At 38.0% G+C, this 25101-nt stretch overlaps 1 protein-coding gene across 50 annotated transcripts in view; it reads left to right on the plus strand.

The window, feature by feature from the left end:
- The window catches only part of LOC105259192 (twitchin), a 93785-nt gene that overhangs the window by 61475 nt on the left and 7209 nt on the right, over positions 1–25101 (plus strand). For all 50 annotated transcript variants that reach the window (XM_025413379.1, XM_025413386.1, XM_025413381.1 and 47 more), the window contains 38 exons: positions 9–308; positions 678–980; positions 1255–1536; positions 1773–2078; positions 2542–2844; positions 3019–3320; positions 3582–3861; positions 3982–4287; positions 4434–4708; positions 4838–5144; positions 5435–6316; positions 6604–6903; positions 7333–7614; positions 8004–8303; positions 8558–8860; positions 9334–9792; positions 10381–10503; positions 10654–11541; positions 11785–12087; positions 12180–13061; positions 13288–13543; positions 13867–14192; positions 14367–14669; positions 14953–15337; positions 15694–15899; positions 16201–16661; positions 17003–17537; positions 17754–17948; positions 18008–18491; positions 18667–18922; positions 19306–19640; positions 19755–19870; positions 20276–20560; positions 20867–21006; positions 21128–21391; positions 21612–22228; positions 22548–23646; positions 23835–25060. In XM_025413379.1, coding sequence (XP_025269164.1) covers positions 9–308; positions 678–980; positions 1255–1536; positions 1773–2078; positions 2542–2844; positions 3019–3320; positions 3582–3861; positions 3982–4287; positions 4434–4708; positions 4838–5144; positions 5435–6316; positions 6604–6903; positions 7333–7614; positions 8004–8303; positions 8558–8860; positions 9334–9792; positions 10381–10503; positions 10654–11541; positions 11785–12087; positions 12180–13061; positions 13288–13543; positions 13867–14192; positions 14367–14669; positions 14953–15337; positions 15694–15899; positions 16201–16661; positions 17003–17537; positions 17754–17948; positions 18008–18491; positions 18667–18922; positions 19306–19640; positions 19755–19870; positions 20276–20560; positions 20867–21006; positions 21128–21391; positions 21612–22228; positions 22548–23646; positions 23835–25060 — 15175 coding nt within the window. The remainder of the gene's footprint in view (positions 1–8; positions 309–677; positions 981–1254; positions 1537–1772; positions 2079–2541; positions 2845–3018; positions 3321–3581; positions 3862–3981; positions 4288–4433; positions 4709–4837; positions 5145–5434; positions 6317–6603; positions 6904–7332; positions 7615–8003; positions 8304–8557; positions 8861–9333; positions 9793–10380; positions 10504–10653; positions 11542–11784; positions 12088–12179; positions 13062–13287; positions 13544–13866; positions 14193–14366; positions 14670–14952; positions 15338–15693; positions 15900–16200; positions 16662–17002; positions 17538–17753; positions 17949–18007; positions 18492–18666; positions 18923–19305; positions 19641–19754; positions 19871–20275; positions 20561–20866; positions 21007–21127; positions 21392–21611; positions 22229–22547; positions 23647–23834; positions 25061–25101) is intronic.

Consider the following 25101-nt stretch of genomic DNA (forward strand, 5'->3'; position numbering starts at 1 on the left):
ATACATAGCTGCTCCCGGAAAACCAAAAGGACCGCTCAAAGTGTCGGACGTTACAAAGAACAGTTGCAAACTCAAATGGGACAAGCCAGAGGACGATGGCGGCAAGCCGGTTACTGGCTATCAAGTGGAAAAATTGGACAAATCGACTGGCAGATGGATACCTGTCGGTCGTACTGCGGATACCGAAATGGACATAAAGGGTCTTCAAGAAGGGCATGAGTACGAGTTCAGAGTAAAGGCTCTGAATGAAGAAGGAGAATCGGAGCCGCTCGTGACAGACGGCTCCACGCTTGCGAAGAATCCTTTCGGTAAATTTTTAATATTGTATCAAATCAATGAAAAATTTTTGAATAGAATAGATTAATTGAATTAAAAATTAATCAAGAATAAAATATGAAATATATAAATAAAATATTAAACAAATTTATAAATAAATAATAATATAAATTAAATTGAAAGAAATACAATTTTCATATTTTTAAGGTATGTCTTATCTAAAATTAAGTTTCTTTTCTTAAAAAATCTATGCTTTTAACAAAGTGCTATTCAGAATAATTTTTATATAAAATAAATAATTTATTAAATATATGATTTATTTTTTCATAATCTAAAATTTTGCAAAATTAATTAATTCGATATTGCTTACAGTTACATTGAATATAATTTTCTTTTGACAGATGTCACAAGCAAACCTGGAACACCAGAATTCGAGGATTGGGATGTTGATCGCGTTGATCTCAAATGGGAACCTCCGAAAAGTACTGGCGGTGCACCGATCACCGGTTACATCATTGAGAAAAAGGAGAAACCCTCTTCGCAGTGGGAAGAAGCTCTCGTTACGGATTCACCACAGCCTAAAGGTCGCGTTACTGGTTTGAAGAAAGGTTCCACTTATCAATTCCGTGTTCGCGCTGTTAACAAAGCTGGACCATCAGAGCCTAGCGATCCAACCAAACCACACATTGCTAAGGCACGATTCTGTAAGTAATTTAACTGGTTAATTAAAAAATCGTTAATTAAAAAAACCTACAATTTCTAGTTTATTATATACAATAAAAGTGTTCCATATTTAATAATTATAAATTGAAAGAAATTAAATTATAACTTTATTAAAATTTGGTGTCAAAATTTAATTTATCTTTTTCACTATAAATTAATTTTTTACCAAATAAGAAATATTAATAAATAAAAAAGATATTCACAACAATTATAAGAAAATAATTTACATAACAATGTTATATTTCTCTCTTATAGTGAAACCGCATATCAATCGTGACAAGCTGCAGACTATCAAAGTCAGGGCAGGTCAATTAGTGAAATTGGAAGTTGATGTGGAAGGTGAACCTCCTCCAACAGTTACATGGAGTTTTGCTGGTACGCCACTTCAAACAGGAGCCAACGTCAAAATCGATAACGAAGACTATCTCACTAAGATTCAATTGACAAACACAAGTCGCAGATTAACTGGCAAATACACCATTAAAGCTGTAAACGATTCCGGACAAGATGAAGCCGACGTGGAGATTAATATTCTCGGTAAATAAACTTAAATAATTTTTGTATTTATATTTCTTTTTAATTCAAATATCTGAAAGATATTCTAAAAGATTTTTTATTCATTTAATACTGAAATAAAAAATATATAATATATAAATATATTTTCTTTTTTATATTTTTTAACTAAACAAAAATATAAATTTATATAATTTAAATAATTTATATAATTTATAAATGCATATAATTTATTATGTGATTTTAATTGATTTTAACAGATAAACCTGGAAAGCCAGAGGGACCACTAGAAGTAACAGACGTGCACAAGGAGGGTTGCAAATTGAAATGGAACAAGCCGAAAGACGACGGTGGTCTTCCTTTATCCAGTTATGTAATAGAAAAAATGGACGTGACGACAGGTCGATGGGTACCGGCTGGTGTTGTGGACCCTGAAAAAACCGAGCATGCAGTTACCGGCTTGGAACCCGGCCACAAATATGAATTCCGTGTGAAGGCTGTGAACGAAGAAGGTGAATCGGAACCTCTGCAATCCGATGTCCCCATCATAGCCAAGAATCCATATGGTATAGTATTATAATCTCGATTATAACATTCATATTTATTTTTATACACACATATAATTCTATTTTAAGTTAAATAATTTTAGATACTATAATTTATATATATAATACTATATATATAATACTATATATATAATACCTAAATTATAATATATAGTATAGTTTTACTAGTAGTACAATTTATAAATACTAATTGTTTTTTCTATATAATATATTACTTATAGATATTATTCTCTTTTTTATTTATTTCTCTTTTTCTTTCTCGAGATATTATTCTCTTTTAGATTTATTTCTCTTTTTCTTTAATAGATAAGTTCTTATTCAATTTTTTTATCACAACGATTATTATAGTAAAAATATCAGTTAAAAAGATGATATTATTTTTTCTTTAAATTATAGTATATACATTAAATATCTTTAATTTTGTTCAAATATGTATAAACTTATGCTTTTTGAAATATTTCAGATGCTCCGGCCGCGCCTGGACTCCCAGAGATCATTGATTGGTCGGAAAATATGGTGAAACTCAAGTGGGAGCCACCAATAAGAGATGGTGGTGCGCCAATTACCGGCTATATCATCGAAATGAAGGATAAGTTCGGTACTAGCTTTGTCAAGGCCGCTGAAGTGGAAGGGCCCATATGTACTGGCACAGTTCCACGATTGGAAGAGGGTAACCAATATCAATTCAGGGTACGTGCTGTCAACAAGGCTGGTCCTGGTGAACCTAGCGAAGCCACGAATCCACATACTGCTAAAGCTCGTTGGCGTAAGTAAAATCTTACATTATTTTTTAAGGCTATAATGTATGTATATCACATATAGAAAAAGAATATATATATATATATATATATATATATATATATATATATGTGTGTGTATGTATAAAAATTTTACATAAACAAATGAGCATTCTTTAATTTAATTTAATTTCACTTTGCAGTGAAACCATACATTGATCGTACGAATCTGCAAGCTTTAACAGTGAAAGTCGGTCTTACCTTAACTCTAGATGTGAATATAATTGGTGAACCACCACCAAAAGTGACTTGGACTTTCAAGGAAAAAGAACTCGTCTCAGATGATACGATACGAATTGACAATATTGACTATAACACTAAATTCTTTATCCTGAAAACTAAACGCGCGCACACGGGCAAATATGTGATCAAGGCTAAGAACGAGGTCGGCGAAGATACTGCCGAGGTAGAAATTACCGTCCTCGGCAAGCCTAGCAAACCAAAGGTAATCTACTTTAACTCATAATAAATAAATGTAATTATAATGTGTGCATGTTTATGCGTATATTTATAAAATAATTTCAACGAAGTCAAATATATAAAAATTAAATAAATAAAGATATTTTAATTAAATAAAAAATTAAATTAAATTATCTAAAAAAATAAAAAAGGTGTTTAAAATTATAATATAATTAATTAATTATCTATTTAGTTAAAAAACAAATAATATATTATCTTCTAATTAATACTTCTTTTTATAATTCAGGGTCCATTGGAAGTGAGCGATATAAATAAGCATGGCTGCAAACTTAAGTGGGATAAACCGGAAGACGATGGCGGTTCACCGGTCGAGTATTACGAGATCGAGAAGCTAGATCCTCTCACGGGGCAATGGATACCCTGCGGCCGTAGCACTGAGCCAGAAGCTAACATTACCGGATTGCAAGAGGGCAAGCCTTATAAATTCCGCGTGAAAGCTGTCAACCGAGAAGGAGAATCCGATGATCTGGAAACAGACAAGTCTATCATAGCCAAGAATCCATTTGGTACGCGTATACAAAATATTCAATTCGAAATCTACTAATTGAATTATTTAATTTGGAATAAAATTAAAAATTAGAATATTTGAATATTTGATGTTTTATGCGTTACTTTCCTGATTTCAGACGAACCAGGCAAGCCTGGTAGACCGGAACTTAGGAACTGGGACAAAGACTTTGTCGATCTCGAGTGGACTCCACCCAAGGATGACGGGGGTGCGCCGATCGAGAAGTATATTGTACAGATGCGAGACAAAGAAGGTAGACAATGGGTGGATGTCGCCAAGGTTCCGGGAGATCGTACGGCCGCTAAAGTGACTGATGGTATCCAGGAGGGTCACGAGTATGAGTTTAGGATTGTCGCGGTCAATAGGGCTGGACCTGGCGAGCCTAGCGACACTTCAAAGAGCGTCGTCGCCAAGCCCCGATTCTGTAAATAGACAATACATATCTTGCATAAATTTATTTAATTGTATATATTAATAATTTAATTATATATAATATATTAATTCTATTTCTATATTTTTAATTCTAATCGGTTATCATAATAATATATCACTGCATGTTCCTGTTTACAGTGGCACCGCACATCGATCGCAAGAATCTTCAGAAGAAAGTCATGCGAATCGGTCAAATGTTGCGGCTCGAGGCCGACATCAAGGGCGAACCACCTCCAGTTGTTACATGGAAGCTTAAAGACACGATATTGAAGAGCATGGATCGGCTCAAGATCGAAAATGAAGATTATCATACTATGTTCATCCTTAATAAGCTTCAACGTTCGGACACCGGTACTTACACTGTCATCGCTAAGAACGACAGCGGCACCGATCAAGTTGACGTCGAGCTTCAGGTTTGTTCGCGGAATAATTGTTTAACAAATTTTATTTAGATGAATTAAATTCTATAAGAAATTGCGCTTTAAACATTAATTATTTATTTAAATAACTAATGTAATTGATCGTTTTGTGATGATTACCAGGTGCTGAGCAAACCCAGCAAACCAAAGGGACCGCTGGAAGTATCCGACGTCACAGCTGAAGGTTGTAAGCTGAAGTGGAACAAGCCCGATGATGATGGTGGCGAGCCGGTGGACCATTATGTCATTGAGAGGATGGATGTAGATACAGGACGTTGGGTACCATGCGGTACCAGCAAAACACCGGAGGCGGATGTTTCCGGTTTGAACGAGGGCAAGGATTATCAATTCCGTGTCAAAGCTGTTAATTCGGAAGGCGAATCCGAACCTCTGGAAACATCCATACCAACGACCGCGAAGAATCCTTACTGTGAGTAATTCGGCTTATTCATTCTCAGTTTTTATATTCACAATTGTTCATTTCTTTAATTCTTTTTTCGTTATTAATTTTAATTTTATAATAATTCATAAAATTAAAATCAAATTATTTTAAAAATTTCAAACATTTTCCTTTCCTTTAGAAAAATATGTTTTATTTTATAGGATTTATATTCTTCTATAAAAATATACAAATTATAAAAAAAATTTCCTATACATTTTATATATTTAAATATGTATATATATTATATTATTATCTTATTTAAAATTTTTTTATTACAGCCGAGCCTGATGCGCCTAGTAAACCCGAATTAAAAGATTGGTCGAAGAATCACGCAGACTTAAAATGGAAGGCACCGAAGAAAGATGGCGGCGCTCCTATAGAAAAATACATCATAGAGAAGAAAGACCAATATGGCAAGTGGCAGAAGGCTGTGGAAGTTCCAGGCAACAAGACCGAAGCCAAAGTGCCAGATCTTATAGAAGGTCAGAAGTATCAATTCCGGGTTAAAGCCGTGAACAAGGGCGGCCAGAGCAAGCCCAGTGAGCCCAGCGATACCTTGACCGCCAAGGATCGTTACGCTTCGCCCAAGATTGATCGCACCAACCTGAAAGATATCACGATCAAGGCCGGCAATATTATTCGATTGGATGTTAAAGTCACGGGCGAACCACCGCCAAGTAAGACTTGGTTCCTGAACAAGGCCAAACAAGAGTCTGGCAACGTTCTAACCATCGAGATGGAGGATTACAAAACCAAGTTCGTGATCTCATCAGCGACTAGAGCGCACTGCGGCACATTGACCTTAAAAGCGGAGAACAGCTCCGGCAAAGACGAGGCGTCCATCGAAATTCTTGTGTTAGACAAGCCAAGTAAGCCCGAAGGACCGCTTAAAGTATCTGACGTGCATAAAGAAGGTTGCACCCTGAAGTGGAATCCGCCCGCGGATGACGGCGGAGCGCCTTTGGATCATTATGTGGTCGAGAAAATGGATACAGAGACTGGCAGATGGATACCAGTTGCACGAACCAAGGAACCTAACATGGTGGTGGAGAATTTAGTGCCCGGACAGGAGTACAAATTCCGAGTCGCGGCTGTGAACGCAGAAGGCGAATCTGAACCATTGGAGACAGAGTATGGAATCATCGCTAAGAATCCATTCGGTAAAGTTCAACTCTTTCCTCAAAGTTTCCTGATAATATATTAAAATTTATTCTATTATGTAACTTTCAATTTTTAAACTTATTTTATTAAAATTTCACTCAATACATATAATAATGTATATAAGTAGAATTTTAATTTTATTATTTTTATTCATTTAACATTTTAGAATATAAAAAAATTAAGAAACTTTTATTAATCAGGAAAAATTCTAAATATACAATTATTCTTTTATAATTTTCGAAATGTTACGTCTATCAAACAAATAATATTAATTTTATTTTTGCAGATGAACCTGGCGCACCAGGACGTCCAGAAGCGACCGACTGGGACAAGGATCACGTGGACCTGCGATGGACTCCGCCGTTGAAAGACGGCGGATCTCCAATCACCGGATACGTGATTGAGAAGCGAGAAAAAGGCGCGCCTAAATGGATCAAGGCGTGCGAGACCGGACCGGATTGCAAGGGTCGTGTCGATAATCTCGATGAGGGAGTCGAGTATGAATTCAGAGTCAAGGCCATTAATGCCGCAGGACCCGGTGAACCGTCCGATGCCAGTAAACCAGTCACTGCCAAGAGTCGAAGACGTAAGTCTTTTATTTACATATTTAATTATATATATATATATATATATATATATATATATGTATATATATATATATTTTATTATATTTAATTATATACATTAAGTCTTAATTTTATATATTTTATATACATATTATTAATATAATTTTTGCTGAGTTTTATATTTTTACACATTTTATTTATACACATATTTTATATTTTTTAATTTTTAAAAATCTAAAAATAAAAAGTTTTAAAAGTACAATCAATTTAGTAGTATTATTAAAAGTATTATCAATTTTTTATCATTTTTAATAAAATGACTTATTTTAACTCATTATTTTTAGCAAAATGTTTTAAGATACAAAATTTGTTTTAAAATATATTAATAGACATGAGGAATAAATTTATTATTTTTAATTTTAATTATCTTTCTTGATTTCACTCTACAGTCGCGCCGAAGATTGATAGACGAAACCTGCGCGACATAACAGTGCGCGAGAACGAATCATTTCACTTTGACGTTAAGATCATTGGCGAGCCGCCACCAGACGTCACGTGGGTAATCAACAACAAGAGCATTCAGCAGACCACACACCGCAGGATACAGAACGTACCCTATAACAGTAAATTCTTCAATGATAAGCCTGAGCGCAAGGATAGTGGCACTTACAAGATTACAGCAATCAATCAACACGGATCTGACACCGCCGAAGTCGAAGTTACCGTTATTTGTGAGTAGTTTTCTTATATAAGCTTTTCAGAAGTTAAACTAATCAATTCTATTTTTCATAAGCTTCTCAATTTTAAAATCAGAACACATAATTAATGCTCGAATAAATTAATAAATTTGCAAAAAGTAAAATTAATCAGTTTCGTTTCTGAAAAGCTCGTATGTTATATTTTATAAGATTTTTTATTTGTTGTATTATTGAACAAATAATTATCATTTTATCATAAAGAAATTTTATCTTACAATCTATTTTATATAGTAAATACATATTACAGATACTTTTAATATAAAAATGTTTTATAAAATAATTTATAATTAAATATATTTAATATATATAATTTATTATTTATATATTAATAACTTAAATTAAATTGTAATTATTTTTATCAGCCAAACCTGGCAAACCGGAAGGACCATTGGAGGTATCCGATGTACACAAAGAAGGATGCACACTTAAATGGAAGAAACCCAAGGATGATGGTGGCGAACCGATCGAAGGTTACCTTGTGGAGAAGTTTGATCCAGAAACCGGAGTCTGGCTACCGGTCGGGAAAACTACCGGACCCGAGATGAAAGTCGAAGGACTTACTCCCGGACACGAATACAAATTCCGAGTCAAAGCACTCAATAAGGAAGGAGAATCCGAACCGCTAGAAACTTTCAGCTCCATCATAGCTAAAGATCCATTCAGTAAGTGAAAGTTTTTTCATAATCTTCTGAAAAGACAACAAATAATATTTAATATTTCCTGATAAATAATTCTTTCTGAGATTTATAATTAACTTAAAAATTAATTATACTTTTTAATATATTTCTTTTTCAAGATTTCAATTTTTAATTCTGTTTTTCATAAAATTTAGATTATGAAAAGATAGTTATTATTGCATCTTTATTATCACTTATCTAAAATAACAGTTAAATTTATCTGTAATTATTCTTTGTAGCCGTTCCGGCTGCACCTGGAGCACCAGAACCAATTGATTGGACGGCTAGTCAAGTCGAACTTGCTTGGAAAGAGCCAGTTAGCGACGGCGGATCACCTATTACGGGTTACATCATCGAGAAGAAAGACAAATACAGCACAATGTGGGAGAAAGCTTTGGAAACCGAAACACCAGTCACCAAAGCTCTGGTGCACGGTCTGATAGAAGGAAATGATTATCAATTCCGCGTTATTGCTGTGAATAAAGCTGGCCAATCGGAGCCTGGTGAAGCTAGCAAGACGTTTACGGCTAAACCACGTTTCTGTAAGTATTTGCAAATATAGCTTACATTTAATTCAATTTTTACGTTTGATTTCAATGAGGTAATCTTTTTTTTTTAAATTCAATAAAATAATAGAAATTAAATAGAAATTAATTAAAACTGATAGTTACTAATTAAATAAGAGATGATTATTATTTTTTTTGCCAATTATAACTTTGAATACTTTCTTATATATAAAATACTATTTTTTATATTTTTATAATATATAACTTTATTTAATTATATAATTACGCAATCTTAATTTTATATTATGTAATTATTATGACAAATACTATCTTAATAATCGACCCACATATTTAAAATATTAATTACGTAAATGATCGATCTGTAGACAGCATCCTTGCATCGTTGTTACGGAATGTACGCACGTTCCAAAAATAATGTCGCTGAAACGCATGCTTGTCCAAATCTGTAATTGGCATCTAATTATTGATTCTCCAATCATTCATCGCAGTGGCCCCGAAGATCGACAGGCGCAATTTGAGGGACGTTACTCTTTCCGCTGGCTCGATGCTGAAGTTCGATGCTAACGTGATCGGCGAGCCGCCGCCTCATATCGAGTGGCGTTACGGCGCGATACCGCTTCATTCCGATCGCAAAGTGCAAATCGACAACAGTGACTACAATACCAAGTTCAGCATACGTCCGGTGTCGCGGGACGACAGTGGCGATTACACCGTCACGGCCAGTAATTCGTCAGGCAAGGATTCGGTAACGGTACAAGTGATAGTGACTGATAAGCCAACACCACCCGAAGGTCCGCTCCAGGTGTCAGACGTGCATAAAGAGGGATGTAAGTTGAAGTGGAAGAGACCTAAGGACGACGGTGGCACGCCTATTGAATACTATCAGGTGGACAAGATGGATCCAGAGACTGGTTGTTGGGTACCTTGTGGTCGTTCGACTGAACCAAGTAAGTAATTATTAGATTGCAGTAAATTCTCCTCTATTTGGATAAAAGAAACAAATGCGTAGTCATAAATCATAGTTAAATATTTGATATTATTAAATCTTTTGTTTAAGTAGTAATCAATTCTTCTATTATTATTTATTCAATATTTTATTTATAGTAAAATTGTCTAAAATAATTCAAATTCATAAAAAAATTATGTAATAAAAATATCACTTATATTTTTCATTTTTTTAATAGATTATAATGCATTATAATTATTAAATTCAATACAAATTATATAATATTATAAGTTATAATATTAAATATTTATATAAATATTTATATTTAAATGTTTAGTATATGTCACATACAAATATTGTGCATTGAAATTAAATGAATTTGTTCGATTATATTTAAACTATTCTTTTTAAGTATTCGCTTAAAAATAATAAATTATTCATATTTTTGTTGCGCCGTTTTTGCATTCATATCTTTTGTTTATAAATTTGATATCTTGAAATGTACATAATTTGATCTATTAATATATATATATATAATGATTGCGTATTTACAATACATAAATATTAAATGTTAAATTATTTTTTATAGATCTCGAGGTGACAGGTCTAACACCTGGCAAGGAGTACCTCTTCCGAGTAGCTGCGGTCAATGCTGAGGGCGAGTCAAAGCCTTTGGAAGCGGAGCAAGCAATAGTAGCCAAGAATCCATTCGGTATATTAATCAAATATCATTCTCTAAATCGAACAATTAAACGCAAAACATAACAAACATTGCTATTACAAATGCAAATTACAGGAATATTTTCCACTTTGAAAAAATCTATAGGAATATATTAAATTGATCTTTTGTATCTAATCGCAGACGAGCCTGGCAAACCGGGTGATCTTCAAGCCACTGACTGGGACAAGGACCACGTTGATCTTAAATGGACTCCACCAGAGAATGATGGCGGTTCGCCGATCACTGGTTACGTAATCGAGAAGAAGGACAAGTATGGCGAATGGGAGAAGGCGCTGGAGGTGCCTGCGGACGAGACTTCCGCCACCGTACCTGATCTTATTGAGGGCCAACCGTACGAATTCCGCGTACGAGCAGTAAACAAGGCTGGCCCGGGCGAACCGTCAGACGCCACTCCGACTATCATTGCGAAACCGCGTAACCTGGCGCCTAAGATTGACCGCACTAATCTGATTGAGGTGAGAATCAAGGCCGGCCAGAACTTCAGCTTCGATTGTAAGGTGACGGGTGAGCCGCCGCCAACGACCAAATGGATGCTGAACGGTAAGGAAGTCCGGCCGACTGATCGTGTCAAAGTGAAACATGTGGACTACAATACCAGTATGAGTGTGCGAATGGCTACGCGGGCGGAATCCGGCAAATACACCGTCATCGCGGAAAACATTAACGGCCGAGACGAGGCTTTCGTCAAGGTTACCGTGCTGGACAAACCAAGTCCGCCTCAGGGTCCGCTACGTACGTCCGATGTGCATGCCGAGGGTTGTAAACTTTCGTGGAAGCCACCGGAGGATGATGGTGGACAGCCGGTCGAGAAATACGTTGTGGAGAAGATGGATGAAGCTACGGGACGTTGGGTACCAGCCGGGGAAACTGACGGACCGGAAACGAATCTACAAGTGGAGGGCCTGACGCCAGGGCACAAGTACAAGTTCAGAGTGAGAGCTGTCAATAAACAGGGCAAGTCTGAGCCACTTACTGCTATGCAGAGCATCGAGGCGAAGAATCCCTTCGGTAAGAAAAATAGTTTTAACAAAAAGTAATAATTTTATGTATTTTATTTTTTTTTTAATATCATTAAAAATATTATTTTTAATAAGTATCTTTAATTTTAATAATAAATATTTTTTATAAACAAAAATTTTTTAAATTTATATATATTTTCAATAATTCGTTTTTACATTTAATATTTTTCATTAGTAATTATTAATATTGTTTATTAATATTTTTTATCGTATTACTATATCTCTTTTGCAGACGAGCCAGGAAAACCGGGTACGCCCGAGGTGACCGATTACGACAGAGATTTTGTCGAGCTTCAATGGAAACGTCCTGACGAAGACGGTGGATCACCAATCACTGGCTACATCATAGAAAAACGTGACAAATACAGTCCAACTTGGGAGAAGTGTGCGGAAGTCGATGGTGACACAAATCGTGGCAAAGTCAACGACCTCGTCGAGGGAACGCAATACGAATTCCGCGTGAGAGCCGTCAACAAGGCTGGTCCCGGCGAACCATCGGAGGCATCCAAGTCCCATCTGGCGCGACCTAAGAACCGTAAGCATTTTTGCAAACAATTGAATATGAAGAAATTTAAAAAAATTATAAATCTGATATTTTTAATGGTATATTTTATATTTTGTCTTTAGTTCCACCGAAGATTGACAGGAAGTACATGCTGGACGTAAAGGTGCGCGCCGGCGGCTTCTTCGACTTCGACGTGCCGGTGATCGGCGAGCCGCCACCAATTAAAGAATGGTCACTGAAAGATACTATTGTAATGGCAAGCGATCGCATCAAGATCACGAACGAGGACTATAATACTAAAGTACGCATAATAGAAGCAAAACGTTCCGATTCGGGCGTCTATACGCTGGTAGCCAGAAATGTGAACGGCAAAGATTCCGCTACGTTGACGGTGAACGTGCTGGACGTGCCTTCGCCGCCTGAAGGTCCGTTGAAGATCGACAATGTTACGCGAAGCGGCTGCACCCTGAGGTGGCGGCCGCCCAAGGATGATGGCGGCTCTGAGATCCAATACTACCAGGTCGAGAAGATGGACACGGAGAATATGCGCTGGGTGCCAGTGGCAGAGGCTAGTACCACCTCGGCGCAGGTGGGTCACTTGATCGAGGGTCATGATTATCAATTCCGCGTACGCGCGGTCAACAAGCAGGGCGAGTCTCAACCTTTGGTCGGACTAGATACCATTACCGCTAAAGATCCATTCGCTAAACCAGACAAGCCTGGAGCACCAGTTGCCACTGATTGGGATAAAGATCACGTAGATCTTGAATGGACGCCGCCTAAGAAGGACGGCGGATCGCCTATAACCGGCTATATCATCGAGAAACGACCTCGTTATGGACAGTGGGAGAAGGCGGTCGAAGTGCCTGGGGATAAGACTAGCGCTAGAGTACCGGATCTGACCGAGGGTCAGGAATACGAATTCAGAGTCATCGCCGTCAACAAGGGTGGACCTGGTGAGCCGTCTGACGCGTCGGGACCGATCGTCGCTAAACCGCGTTTCAGTAAGTTTGATTTTTAATCGAGAAATTAACATAATCAGCAAAATTAAATCAGTTATTTAAAAAAAAAATTATTATATAAAAATACTCTCTCTTTTCTTATTGTGCAAAAAAATAAATTCTTTCTCTGAAAAAAAGAAATTTGAACTTTTTTTAATAATACATTTCTTAAAATAATATTATTTTTTTCTCTGTTGGTCTCTTATTCATAATTATTTGTAATTTACAGTCGCTCCTTCATTCGATACTCATCTACTGAATGATTTGGTGGTGCGTGCCGGTCAGAAGATCAGCTACAACATTCCCATCGTAGCATCGCCTAAACCAAAGGCAAGTTGGAATCGCGACGGAGTTCAGATCGTGGCTGATGCTCGTCACGAAATATTTACTACCAACACCGAAACTTCCTTTGAAATTCCGTTCTCCGTTCGTGGGGATACTGGACGTTACACTTTGACTTTGGAAAATGAACATGGCAGTTTCAGGTAATACATAATATTATAAAAAGAAATTTTAATATCAATTTGTTTAAAATATATGATTATATACATTCTTCAAATTTCGATAAAATTTTGACTAAATTAATCTGCATTTAAAAATTTTTATTAAAATCTTTAAAGAAAAAAATATATATATGATAAAAAAATATAAAAAACTTAATAATTAAAATTGTAACAACAATTTGATTTTGTTCTAAATTTCAATAATTGTTTATTATACTATTATATCTTACATTAATAATAATTTAATTATATTTTGGGTAATTATTAATTAAACAAGAAATCAAATGATGACATTAACTTTTCAGTGCCAGCGCAAGAGTCACTGTCCTCGACAGACCGGCGCCACCAGAGAAACCGCTGGATGTTAGCAACGTTACTAAAGAAGGTTGTCACTTGGCCTGGGGACATCCTCTCGACGATGGCGGCAGTCCTATTCTACATTACGTCATCGAAAAAATGGATCTATCCCGTGGAACTTGGTCCGATGCTGGCATGAGTATGGTGCTGAGCCACGAGGTCAGTCGTCTGACCCATCGAAAGGAATACCTATTCCGCGTCAAGGCTGTTAATAACATCGGTGAATCCGATCCGCTCGAGACCACGAAGAGCATTATCGCGAAGAACGAGTTTGGTGAGTAGCTTTATAAGCATATCTAAATAAAAGTGAAAAATTAAATAAAAAAATGGAAGAATTTAATCGATATAAACTTATTGTTATACATAAATATAAAATACGATAATGATACATATAATTTATTATTTTAATAAACATTCAAGTAATACATCCATTTTCTGCGACTTACAGATGAACCAGACGCCCCTGGCAAACCACAGATCACAGACTGGGACAAGGACCATGTGGATCTGCAATGGCCAGCGCCGAAGAACGATGGCGGATCGCCGATTTCAGGTTATATCGTCCAGAAGAAGGAGAAGGGCAGTCCTTACTGGGTGAATGCGGTACACGTGCCGGCAGGTCAAACCAGTACGACAGTTCCGGATCTGACGGAAGGTCAAGAGTACGAGTTCCGTATAATCGCTGTCAACGCCGCCGGTCAATCTGAACCGTCAGAACCCAGTGATCTCGTCACTGCCAAGCCACGTTTCTGTAAGTTTTATTTTTATAGAAAAATAAATTAGAAAAAGTGATATTGATATCAATTGAAAACTACAATAAAAGACATTAAAAAATTCAAATTTTTTAATAAAGCTTTATAAGGACCTTTATACTAATTATTTTATTATATCATATATTACAGTATATTATTTTATACATTCTATATTATTTTATATAAATCACTATGCATTTCGTAAAGTGTGTAAAGCTTTAAATGTTTTTTAATTCATGTTTTGTTTGCGTTGAAAAAATAATTAACTTTTTTTATTTTTAGTGGCTCCAAAAATCAAGACTCCCTTGCAAGATGTTCGTATCAAAGCTGGATTGATTTTCCACGTCGACATCGATTTTGTCGGCGAACCGACGCCGGAGGTGACGTGGAGCGTAGGAAGCAACGAATTGACTTCCAACGACAGGACGACGATTACGTCGATCGGCTACCATACGATTGTACACATCGTCAACGCCAAGAGATCGGATTCGGGATTGTATCACTTGTTGCTAAAGAACAGCAGCGGTATAGATGAGGGCAGTTTCCAAATGACCGTCTTAGACAAACCTGGACCACCGGAAGGTCCTTTACAATACGAAGAGATCACCAGTCAGTCTGTCACGCTTTCATGGAAGCCACCTAAGGATAATGGCGGCAGCGAGCTTACGTAAGTAAATTTTCACATTTATAAAATAAATTTCTGATTGTTTTATTCGTGGTATACCTTTATATCTAGTTTACATTTTTATTTCCCCATAAAAATTCTTTATATATTTCTAAATTTGTTGATACTTTCTTTGTCATTCTATATTTTGACAAATTAGACAAGTAATATAAATTATTTTAATTATTTATAAAATATTTTAGTTATATAATAATTTTATTTTAAATTATAATTTTATATAAAAATAATATATTACATTAATAAAATAAGATTAATATAAAGATTTTTATGTCAAACATATTGAATGATTATTAAAATTGTAAAATAATTTTTGATATATATGCATTTTATCTTTACAGTGGATACATCATTGAAAAACGCGATCTTACGCATGGTGGTGGCTGGGTACCAGCAGTTACACATGTTAATCCCAAATTTAATCATGCAACTGTGCCAAGATTGCTCGAGGGAACTACGTATGAGTTCCGCGTGTGCGCAGAAAATTTACAGGGTCGCTCTGAACCACTAACCACCGACCGATCCGTTGTTGCCAAGAATCAATTCGGTGAGTATACTTTAAATGACATGTCAACTATTTTTCAGAATTACAATTAAGTAATTTAATCAAAATAGTGTACATTTAATAATAAAAATAACTTTAGAATAATTACAAAATAATTGATAAAATTTTGCATTTTTTAAACTCCAAAAAAGGATTTTAAATATTTGAAATTGTTTCTAAATTGTTTTAATGTTTTTGAAATAATTATACTAACTAAATTTATTACTATTGCAGATTTGATAAAATGTTAATTTTTAAAAATTTCTTTGTTTTATGATTATACATTTTTATATTCGATTTCCAGTGGCTCCCGGACAACCTGGCAAGCCGGAATGCGTCGACGCCGACAAGGATCATATTAAGATTAAATGGACTCCGCCCATCAGCAACGGCGGCTCCAAGATCATCGGTTATGACGTGGAACGTCGCGATCGCGCTACCGGTCGTTGGATAAAACAAAATAAAGAACCCGTTAGGTATCCTGAATACTACGATGACCACGTGACCGAGGGTCATCAATACGAATATCGTGTGTCAGCTATAAACGCCGCTGGTGCTGGAAAACCAAGCGAAACTTCGTCCGTATTCACGGCCAAACCCATGAAAGAGAAGCCGAAGCTTCATCTGGATGCTCTGATCGGCCGCAAAATCAAAGTCCGTGCTGGAGAACCGATCAACGTCAATATACCGTTGTCCGGTGCACCTACGCCAAAGATTGAATGGACCAAAGATGGAAAAAAACTTACGGAGACTCTTCGTTTGTCGGTATGTAAAATCATCTTTTGCTATATTTATGTATTGAAAATATCTATACTTATTGAATTTATTTATTTAAATCATTATAAATATTTTTATTACACATAATTAATTCTCTATTTATATAATTGAATAATTATAAATATTTTCACTGCATACATAATTATAATGAATTATGAAAGAGATATATTTTTTATGAAATGTTCTTATGCAATCTATATTAAAAATTTTATTTTATCTTATGATACTTTTTTGTATTTTTTAACAGATTCAAATTTTCAAATTTTCTTCTTTCTATTTCAAATAATTTATTTTAATTATTATAACAATGTTCGTATTTTTATTATCAGACCGAAACGAAGAGCGATCGAACGCAATTGTTGATCGAGAAATCCGTGCGAGATGATAGCGGCATGTATACCGTGACCGCATCAAACGAGCACGGAAAGGATTCCGCGGACATCGAGGTGATAGTCGTGGACAAGCCTGGACCACCTCAAGGTCCTCTGCAATATACCGGCACAACACAGGAATCTGTCGGGTTATCCTGGAATCCACCGGTGGACAACGGTGGCTCCGACATCACAAACTACATCGTCGAAGTGTCAGACTACGGATCTGACAATTGGCGACAAGTACCCGGATATGTTCCCAGAACGAGCTTCACGGCGAAGGGCTTAATTGAAGGCAGGAAATACGTCTTTAGAGTCCGTGCCGAAAATATGTACGGAGTGTCGGAGCCCTTGGAGGGTAAACCCGTGATCGCCAAAAGTCCCTACGATCCACCAGATGCGCCGAGTCAACCTGAGATCCTTGGCTACACTCCTAACAGCTGTAGTCTTACGTGGAACCCACCTCTCAATACTGGTGGAAAGCCTATTACTGGTAAATTCAGAAATAAATTACAGTAATATTTAACAATTATATGTGTAATAATATTTAATACATATATGTATACAATAATCTTATTAAATATTATTACAATTGTTATAATTTTTGATGAAAAGAATTTTTCTTTCGTTCTTCAACAAAATTATAATTAAAATTAATTTACATATTATGTATGACTACATTATACATTACTTGCATTATCTTCTTCAGGTTATTATGTGGAGAGACGTGAGCGTGGCGGTGAATGGTTGAAGGTCAACAACTATCCAACGCCGAACACGACATTTACTGTGCAAGATCTTCACGAGGGTTCGCGATACGAATTCAGAGTGATCGCTGTCAACGAAGCTGGATCTGGAAAACCCAGCAAACCCACTGAACCTATCACAGCCGGATACCAACGCTGTAAGTATATTATAATACCTATATCCTATTATAATACTTAACAATTGTTAATTTTATAGTGCGTCCCGATGCACCCGAGCCGCCTAAAGCAGATAGAATCACCAAAGATTCAGTGACCTTGAGCTGGCGACCACCGCGAAGCGACGGCGGCGCGAAAATCAGAGGCTACATTATTCAGAAGAAAGCCAAGGACGATGCTGACTGGTCAGATGTGAACGGCGCACCTATACCGAGCAATGTGTATACTGTGCCAAAGCTGAAGGAGGGCGAGGAGTATCTCTTCAGAGTGTTCGCGGTGAATGATGTCGGTAGCAGTAACCCGAGTCGACCTAGCAATCCCATTGTCATCGAGGAACAACCCAACAAACCAGTCATGGATCTGAGTGGAGTTCGCGACATCACCGTTCGCGCCGGCGAAGATTTCTCTATTCACGTACCTTACATAGGTTTTCCCAAGCCGACTGCCTCGTGGTTCGCCAACGATGTCGTTAAGGATGAAACTGATCCACGTGTTCATCAGCAACTAACCGATGATTTCGCCAGGTACATATATTTTCTCAATTATTATAAACTAACTACACGAAATAAGAAGGAAAATACTATTTTTAAAGTTCAAATAAATATGTCAAATGCTATATATTATTCTTCATTCAGCGATAACTAATTATTAACTAGAGATAAATGTGATAATACTATATATTATAATTTTCCGCTGTAGTCTGGTGGTGAAAAATGCGAAACGTTCGGACGGAGGACAATACAGACTTCAATTGCGCAATTCGTCCGGCTTCGATACAGCGACCGTCAATGTTAAAGTCCTCGATCGTCCTTCTCCACCTGAGAATCTTCGCGCAGATGAATTTGCTGGTGACGCTCTTACTCTTTTCTGGAATCCACCTAAAGATAATGGCGGTGCTGATATCACTAATTATGTGATTGAAAAGAAGGAGCCGAGGGCCGCTACGTGGTCTAAGGTAAGAAATATTATAGAAAGATAGTGGAAAATATCGAGATTAAAAATACAGAAATATCTTACAATTATCTAATATTTGCAAGGATTAGAAAAATTAATTTATTACAATTAATAAAATAGTACGATTATTTAATTACGATTTTAAATAAATCTTTATATTTATTATATTTTATAATTTACGAAATTTATTATTTATTGCTAAAATCCTGAAAAGTTAATAAAAAATAAAAGAATTTTATTTATATATATTGCTATGTTAAAAATAAATTTCTTTGTCTAATAATTATAAGATAGAAAAATAAAAAAATATAAAGAACAAAATCTGAAATTGGCTTAATATGCAATATAAGACTGGAGTTTACAAGAAGAAAAAATAACTTGCAGGTAAGCAGCTACGTCACGACACCGTTTGTGCGAATCAGAAACCTGACGGTAGGTCAGGTATACGAGTTCCGAGTGATGGCCGAGAATCAGTACGGCACGTCGGATCCGGCGACCACGATCGATCCGATCAAAGCGCGACATCCGTTCGATCCGCCAGGCGCTCCGGGCACGCCTCGTGGTGTGGAAACTACCGAAGACAGCATCACCATCACTTGGAGCAAGCCGCGTAACGACGGTGGTTCGCCGATCCTCGGTTACGTCGTCGAGAAGCGTCTCCTGAGTGAGGACAAATGGGTCAAAGCTACGCCGGCTCTGGTGCACGATACCACTTACAGGTAAGTAATGCATTTGCACTACTCCCCCTTCCTCCTCTAGGTGTTTTTATGCTACTTTTTCAGAAGAAAAAATCTCAATGAATGTTTTATTAATTATTCTCATCGATTTTGCAGAGTCACCGGACTGATTGAGAATCACGATTATGAGTTCCGCGTAGCTGCGGAAAATGCCGCCGGTCGTGGACCATGGAGCTCCAACTCCGATGTCATTCGCGCCAGCGCACCACCATGTAAATATATCTTTTTTTTAAATCTTGTTCTAAATGTATTATATACATATTATTTAGTATACAAAAATTTAGATACATATTTATGTAAATAGAGATTTACACAAAATTTATTAAATAGAGAATTTACAAAGAATTTATGATTAAAATTGGAAATATACAAAATCTGAAGCTATTAATGGAAAATATATAGAAAGACTAGAATTTTGTTAATTTCTAATAAATTAAAGATTATTTAATTAATTCATTATATATTTATCAAAGTAAATTTATTAAAGTATCCGCCTTTTTAAAATTAAATGAAGTATATATTTCTTTTGCAATTGAATTTCCTATCGTCATTAATCATGAGTCATTGCACGAGAGATTATTTGGATATAATTCGAGATGTTAATCGTTTTATTACAGTCCCACCAAAGATCACGAGTGATCTCAGCATTCGCGACATGACTGTCATCGCAGGAGAACCATTTACCATTACGGTACCGTATACAGCTAATCCTAGACCAAAACCGAACTGGTCCATCAATGGTGAGGAAGTCCTTACCGGAGAAAGAATCAAGTTTGAGACGACCGATGTAGCTTCGCAATTCATCAACAAGAAGGCGAAGAGAACAGATACTGGCACGTACACGATATATCTCACGAATACCGTTGGCACTGATTCTGCTTCATGCAAAGTTCTCGTTGTCGGTAGGTTTCTTTCTATCTACATCAATTTTTAACTCTCGACTTATTTTTTTTTAATCGAAACTTAGATTTAATTTTCAGAAAATTATATGCATATTTAAAAGAGCAGTTCTTTGAAAAGTTTTATGGAAAAAAATTCTTTTTTTCTAAACTTTATTTTAAATTTTTTCTTCATTTTCTCCATCTGTTTATTATTATATCTATTTATTTAAATCTATAATAATTATGTTTATTAATAATCTATATATTTTTAACATATTTTAATCTACAAGCCATATGTGATATATTATGAAATTATTTTCTTTTTAGACAAACCGTCGCCGCCTCTAGCGCCCTTGGATATTTCTGATATCACTCCGGAAACCTGCACGCTAACGTGGAAACCGCCCTTCGACGATGGTGGTTCACCAATCACAAATTACATCGTCGAGAAATTGGATCCGGCTGGCGTAAGTTTAATAGAGAGGATCTATAAGTAACATCATCAAAGAAATAATTTTCTCTTCCGATATAAAGTGTCAATATTATCGAATAAACACATATTAAGATACTCTTTCGAATCTCTTTTAGTTCTGGGTGAAGCTCAGCAGCTTCGCAAGGAGCACGCATTATGACGTGATCGGCCTGGAGCCAAATCGCACGTACAACTTCCGCGTAAGAGCGGAGAATCAGTACGGAGTGTCCGATCCGCTTCAGGCTGACGAGCCGATAACAGCCAAGTTCCCCTTCACGGTGCCGGATCCACCTGGACAGCCGCGTGTCATCGACTGGGACACGTCGAACGCGACGGTGGTCTGGACAAAACCACTGTCCGACGGTGGATCTCGCATTCAAGTGTGTATATTATCGATGTCAAGGGAAAAATCGTCGATATATTTTCGAAATCTTGCGAATTCTTGCGAATTATATTATAAATACATCTATCTACTTTATTTAATTTTACAAATTTCTCTCAGATTCTTAAAATTGATACATGTACCTTTTTGACGCAACAATCTTGAAAAATTTTATATTTTTTGGATTTAAAATAATCCACAAAAAATTTTAATTACAGGGCTACAAGATCGAATTCCGCGATCCCGCTGAGGATGTGCAATGGCGTGTAGCGAACGATTATCTCTTCAAGGACACCACATACGTGTGCTATGGTCTATTGAGCGGGCACGAGTACGAATTCAGGATTCGCGCAAAGAACGCGGCCGGTTTCAGTAAACCGAGTCCACCATCCGCACCGTTCAGACTTAAGAGCAAGTTCAATGTGCCATCGCCACCTGGCACGCCGCAAGTTACCAAGGTCGGCAAAAACTACGTCGATCTGCGATGGGAACCGCCCGTGTCCGATGGTGGCAGCAGAATCACCGGCTATGTCATCGAGAAACGCGAGGTGGGCAGCGCGATGTGGTCCAAGTGCAACGAGTACAACGTCGTCGATACCGAGTATACGGTTATGCACCTGATCGAACGGGGCGATTACGAGTTCAGGATTTTCGCGGTGAATGCTGCCGGCAGGTCCGAGCCAAGCTCGTGTACTACCCCGGTGAAGATCTGCGAGGTCGAGGGCGGCGAGAAACCGGAGTTTATCAGGAATCTGCCCATCAGTCAAATCATACCTCTCGGCAAAACCCTCGTCCTCGAGTGCGAAGCCACGGGTAAACCACTACCGACAGCCAGGTTAGTCGAAATAATATTTATTTAATATCCATTTTTCAATCGTATTATTTGTCATAGAATAAGAATTATTACCTGGATTAAATTAATATTAAAACTGAGTATTTTTTAAAAATTAAAATTTATATTTTCAAATTTATCTCATATTTATCAAAAATTATTATATAAATGCTTCTGTTTTAAATGAATACTACTTAATAAATTAATATTATATAAATTAATGCTTCGTTATCAATAAAAATAAAATTTATATGACATAAATATTTTTAGATTTCATTTAATCTTAAAATTATAATTAAAATTATAATTTTAATTTGTTTAGGTGGTTGAAAAATGGTCGCGAAATCACTTTGGGCGGTCGCTTCCGTACCGAGTCGATAAATGGTATTTATAGACTCGTGATTTCCGAGGTGTGGGATGCAGATGATGGAGATTACAGCTGTCAGATATCGAACCCACTCGGCGTCGCAGCGACCACGTGTCGACTAAAGATCGGCACGCCGCCGCGCATCGAACGTATACCGGGTGATCTCTATCTACCGGAAGGTGACAACACGAAGATCAAGATCTACTACAGCGGTGATCAGCCGATGGAGGTGACGCTGAAGAAGGACGGTCACAAGATCGTAGAGACCACGCATATCAAGTATACCGTCTTCGACGAGTACCTCATCATCTTCATCAAGGACATCCAGAAAGACGATGGAGGCACTTACGATCTGTCCATCTCCAATGACAGTGGCAGCGTGAGCGCGTCGTTCACCGTATACATCACCGGATTACCTGGACCGCCGACTGGACCACTTGATGTCTCTGATATCGATAAGCACACATGCACTCTATCCTGGCACCCGCCCAAGTACGATGGAGGTCTTCGAATCACTCATTATGTGGTGGAGCGTCGTGACGTCAGTCATACGCACTGGATCATTGTGTCGTCTTTCTGTAAGGACACTACCTTCGTCGTGCAAGGTCTCACCGAGGGCCAGGAATACCTGTTTCGGGTGATGGCGGCCAACGACAATGGTATGGGTCCACCGCTGGAAGGTGCAAATCCGATCAGAGCCAAGGCGCCGTTTGACCCGCCAGGACCACCTGGTACACCTAAGGTTACCGAGGTGGGCGGTGACTTTGTCAATCTGTCGTGGGAGAAGCCGGAAACGGACGGCGGTGCTAAAATTCAGGGTTATTGGATCGATAAGAGAGAGGTCGGCGGTCAGGCCTGGCAGCGCGTGAATGTCAGTATTTGTCTGCCAACCCAGATTAACATCAGTAATCTTATCGAAGGAAGGCAATACGAATTCCGAGTATTCGCTCAGAACGTGGCTGGACTTAGTCCCGAATCAAAGGCTTCAACCTCCGTGAAGATCGTCGATCCACAGGCGGCGAAGCCTCCGGAGATCATTCAACCTCTCAGTAGGGTTCGTAATTTCCCTATCTCTTGATTAATGGAAATGGTTTTGTAATAGACACTTCAAGAATTCATAAATTTAAAAAAAATTAAATAATAAATAAATAATAATCTTTAAATAATAATTCAAAAATCTTTATTATTCAGATCGTATTTCTTTGATTCAAAGTAATTAACTTTCTCCATTTATTTCACCAGGTGAACTGCGTCCAGAACCACAACGCTCACTTCCAGTGCAAGATCATCGGCACGCCGAAACCGAGCATCACGTGGTTTAAAGGCGCCCGCGAGATCGTGAGCGGTAGCCGCTACAACATCTATTCCGAGGGCGACACCCACAATCTCATCATCCATGACGTGTTCGGCGAGGACGCGGACGAGTATTTCTGTCGCGCGGCTAATAAGTGCGGCGTGAAATCTACCAAGGGCGAGCTCTTCATCAAGACGCCACCCAGACTGAACGTGCCGCCGCGATTCCGCGACACCGCCTTCTTCGACAAGGGCGTGAACGTCGTCATCAAGATACCGTTCACTGGCTATCCGAAACCGAAGATCACATGGGTGCGCGAAGGAGAGGTGATCGAGTCCGGTGGTCATTACGCCGTCGAGGTGAAGGAACGTCACGCTGTTCTGACGATCCGCGACGGCAGCCGCATCGACTCCGGCCCGTATCGCATCACCGCCGAGAACGACCTCGGCCAGGACACGGCCATCATCAAGATCCAGATCAGCGATCGTCCGGACCCGCCTAGGTTCCCGCAAGTAGATAACGTCGGCCACGACTCGTTGGCGGTCAGCTGGAAGCCACCGTTGTGGGATGGCGGCAGCAACATCACCAACTACGTGGTGGAGAAACGCGAGCATCCGATGAGCAGCTGGATCCGGGCTGGCAACACCCGGTTCTGCACGCTCGCGGTGACCGGTCTGAGCCCTGGGCACCAATACGACTTCCGGGTGTCCGCGGAGAACGTCTACGGCCGATCCGATCCGAGTGAAGTGACGCCGCTGATCACCACCAAGGGCGTGATCAAGCGCGAGTTCAAGAAGAAAGAGTACGAGGTGGACGCGACCGGCAAAAAGATACGTGGACGTGACGACGAGAAGCCACGTGACTACGATCAGTTTGTGTTCGACGTGTACAGCAAGTACGTGCCACAGCCGGTCGACATCAAGCACACGTCGGTCTACGACAAGTATGACATCCTCGAGGAGATTGGCACCGGCGCCTTCGGCGTGGTGCACCGTTGCCGCGAGAGGACCACCGGCAACATATTCGCCGCCAAATTCATCCCTGTGTCGCACGTGATGGAAAAGGAATTGATTAGGAAAGAGATCGACATCATGAATCAGCTCCATCATCCTAAGCTGATCAATCTGCACGATGCCTTCGAGGATGATGACGAGATGGTGCTGATCTTTGAATTGTAAGTATCCACTTTAAGGTAGAAGAATCGGAATAATTAGA

Source organism: Camponotus floridanus, unplaced genomic scaffold (genome assembly GCF_003227725.1).
Source record: "Camponotus floridanus strain SB8 unplaced genomic scaffold, Cflo_v7.5 scaffold66, whole genome shotgun sequence".
Taxonomy (NCBI): Eukaryota; Metazoa; Arthropoda; class Insecta; order Hymenoptera; family Formicidae; genus Camponotus; species Camponotus floridanus.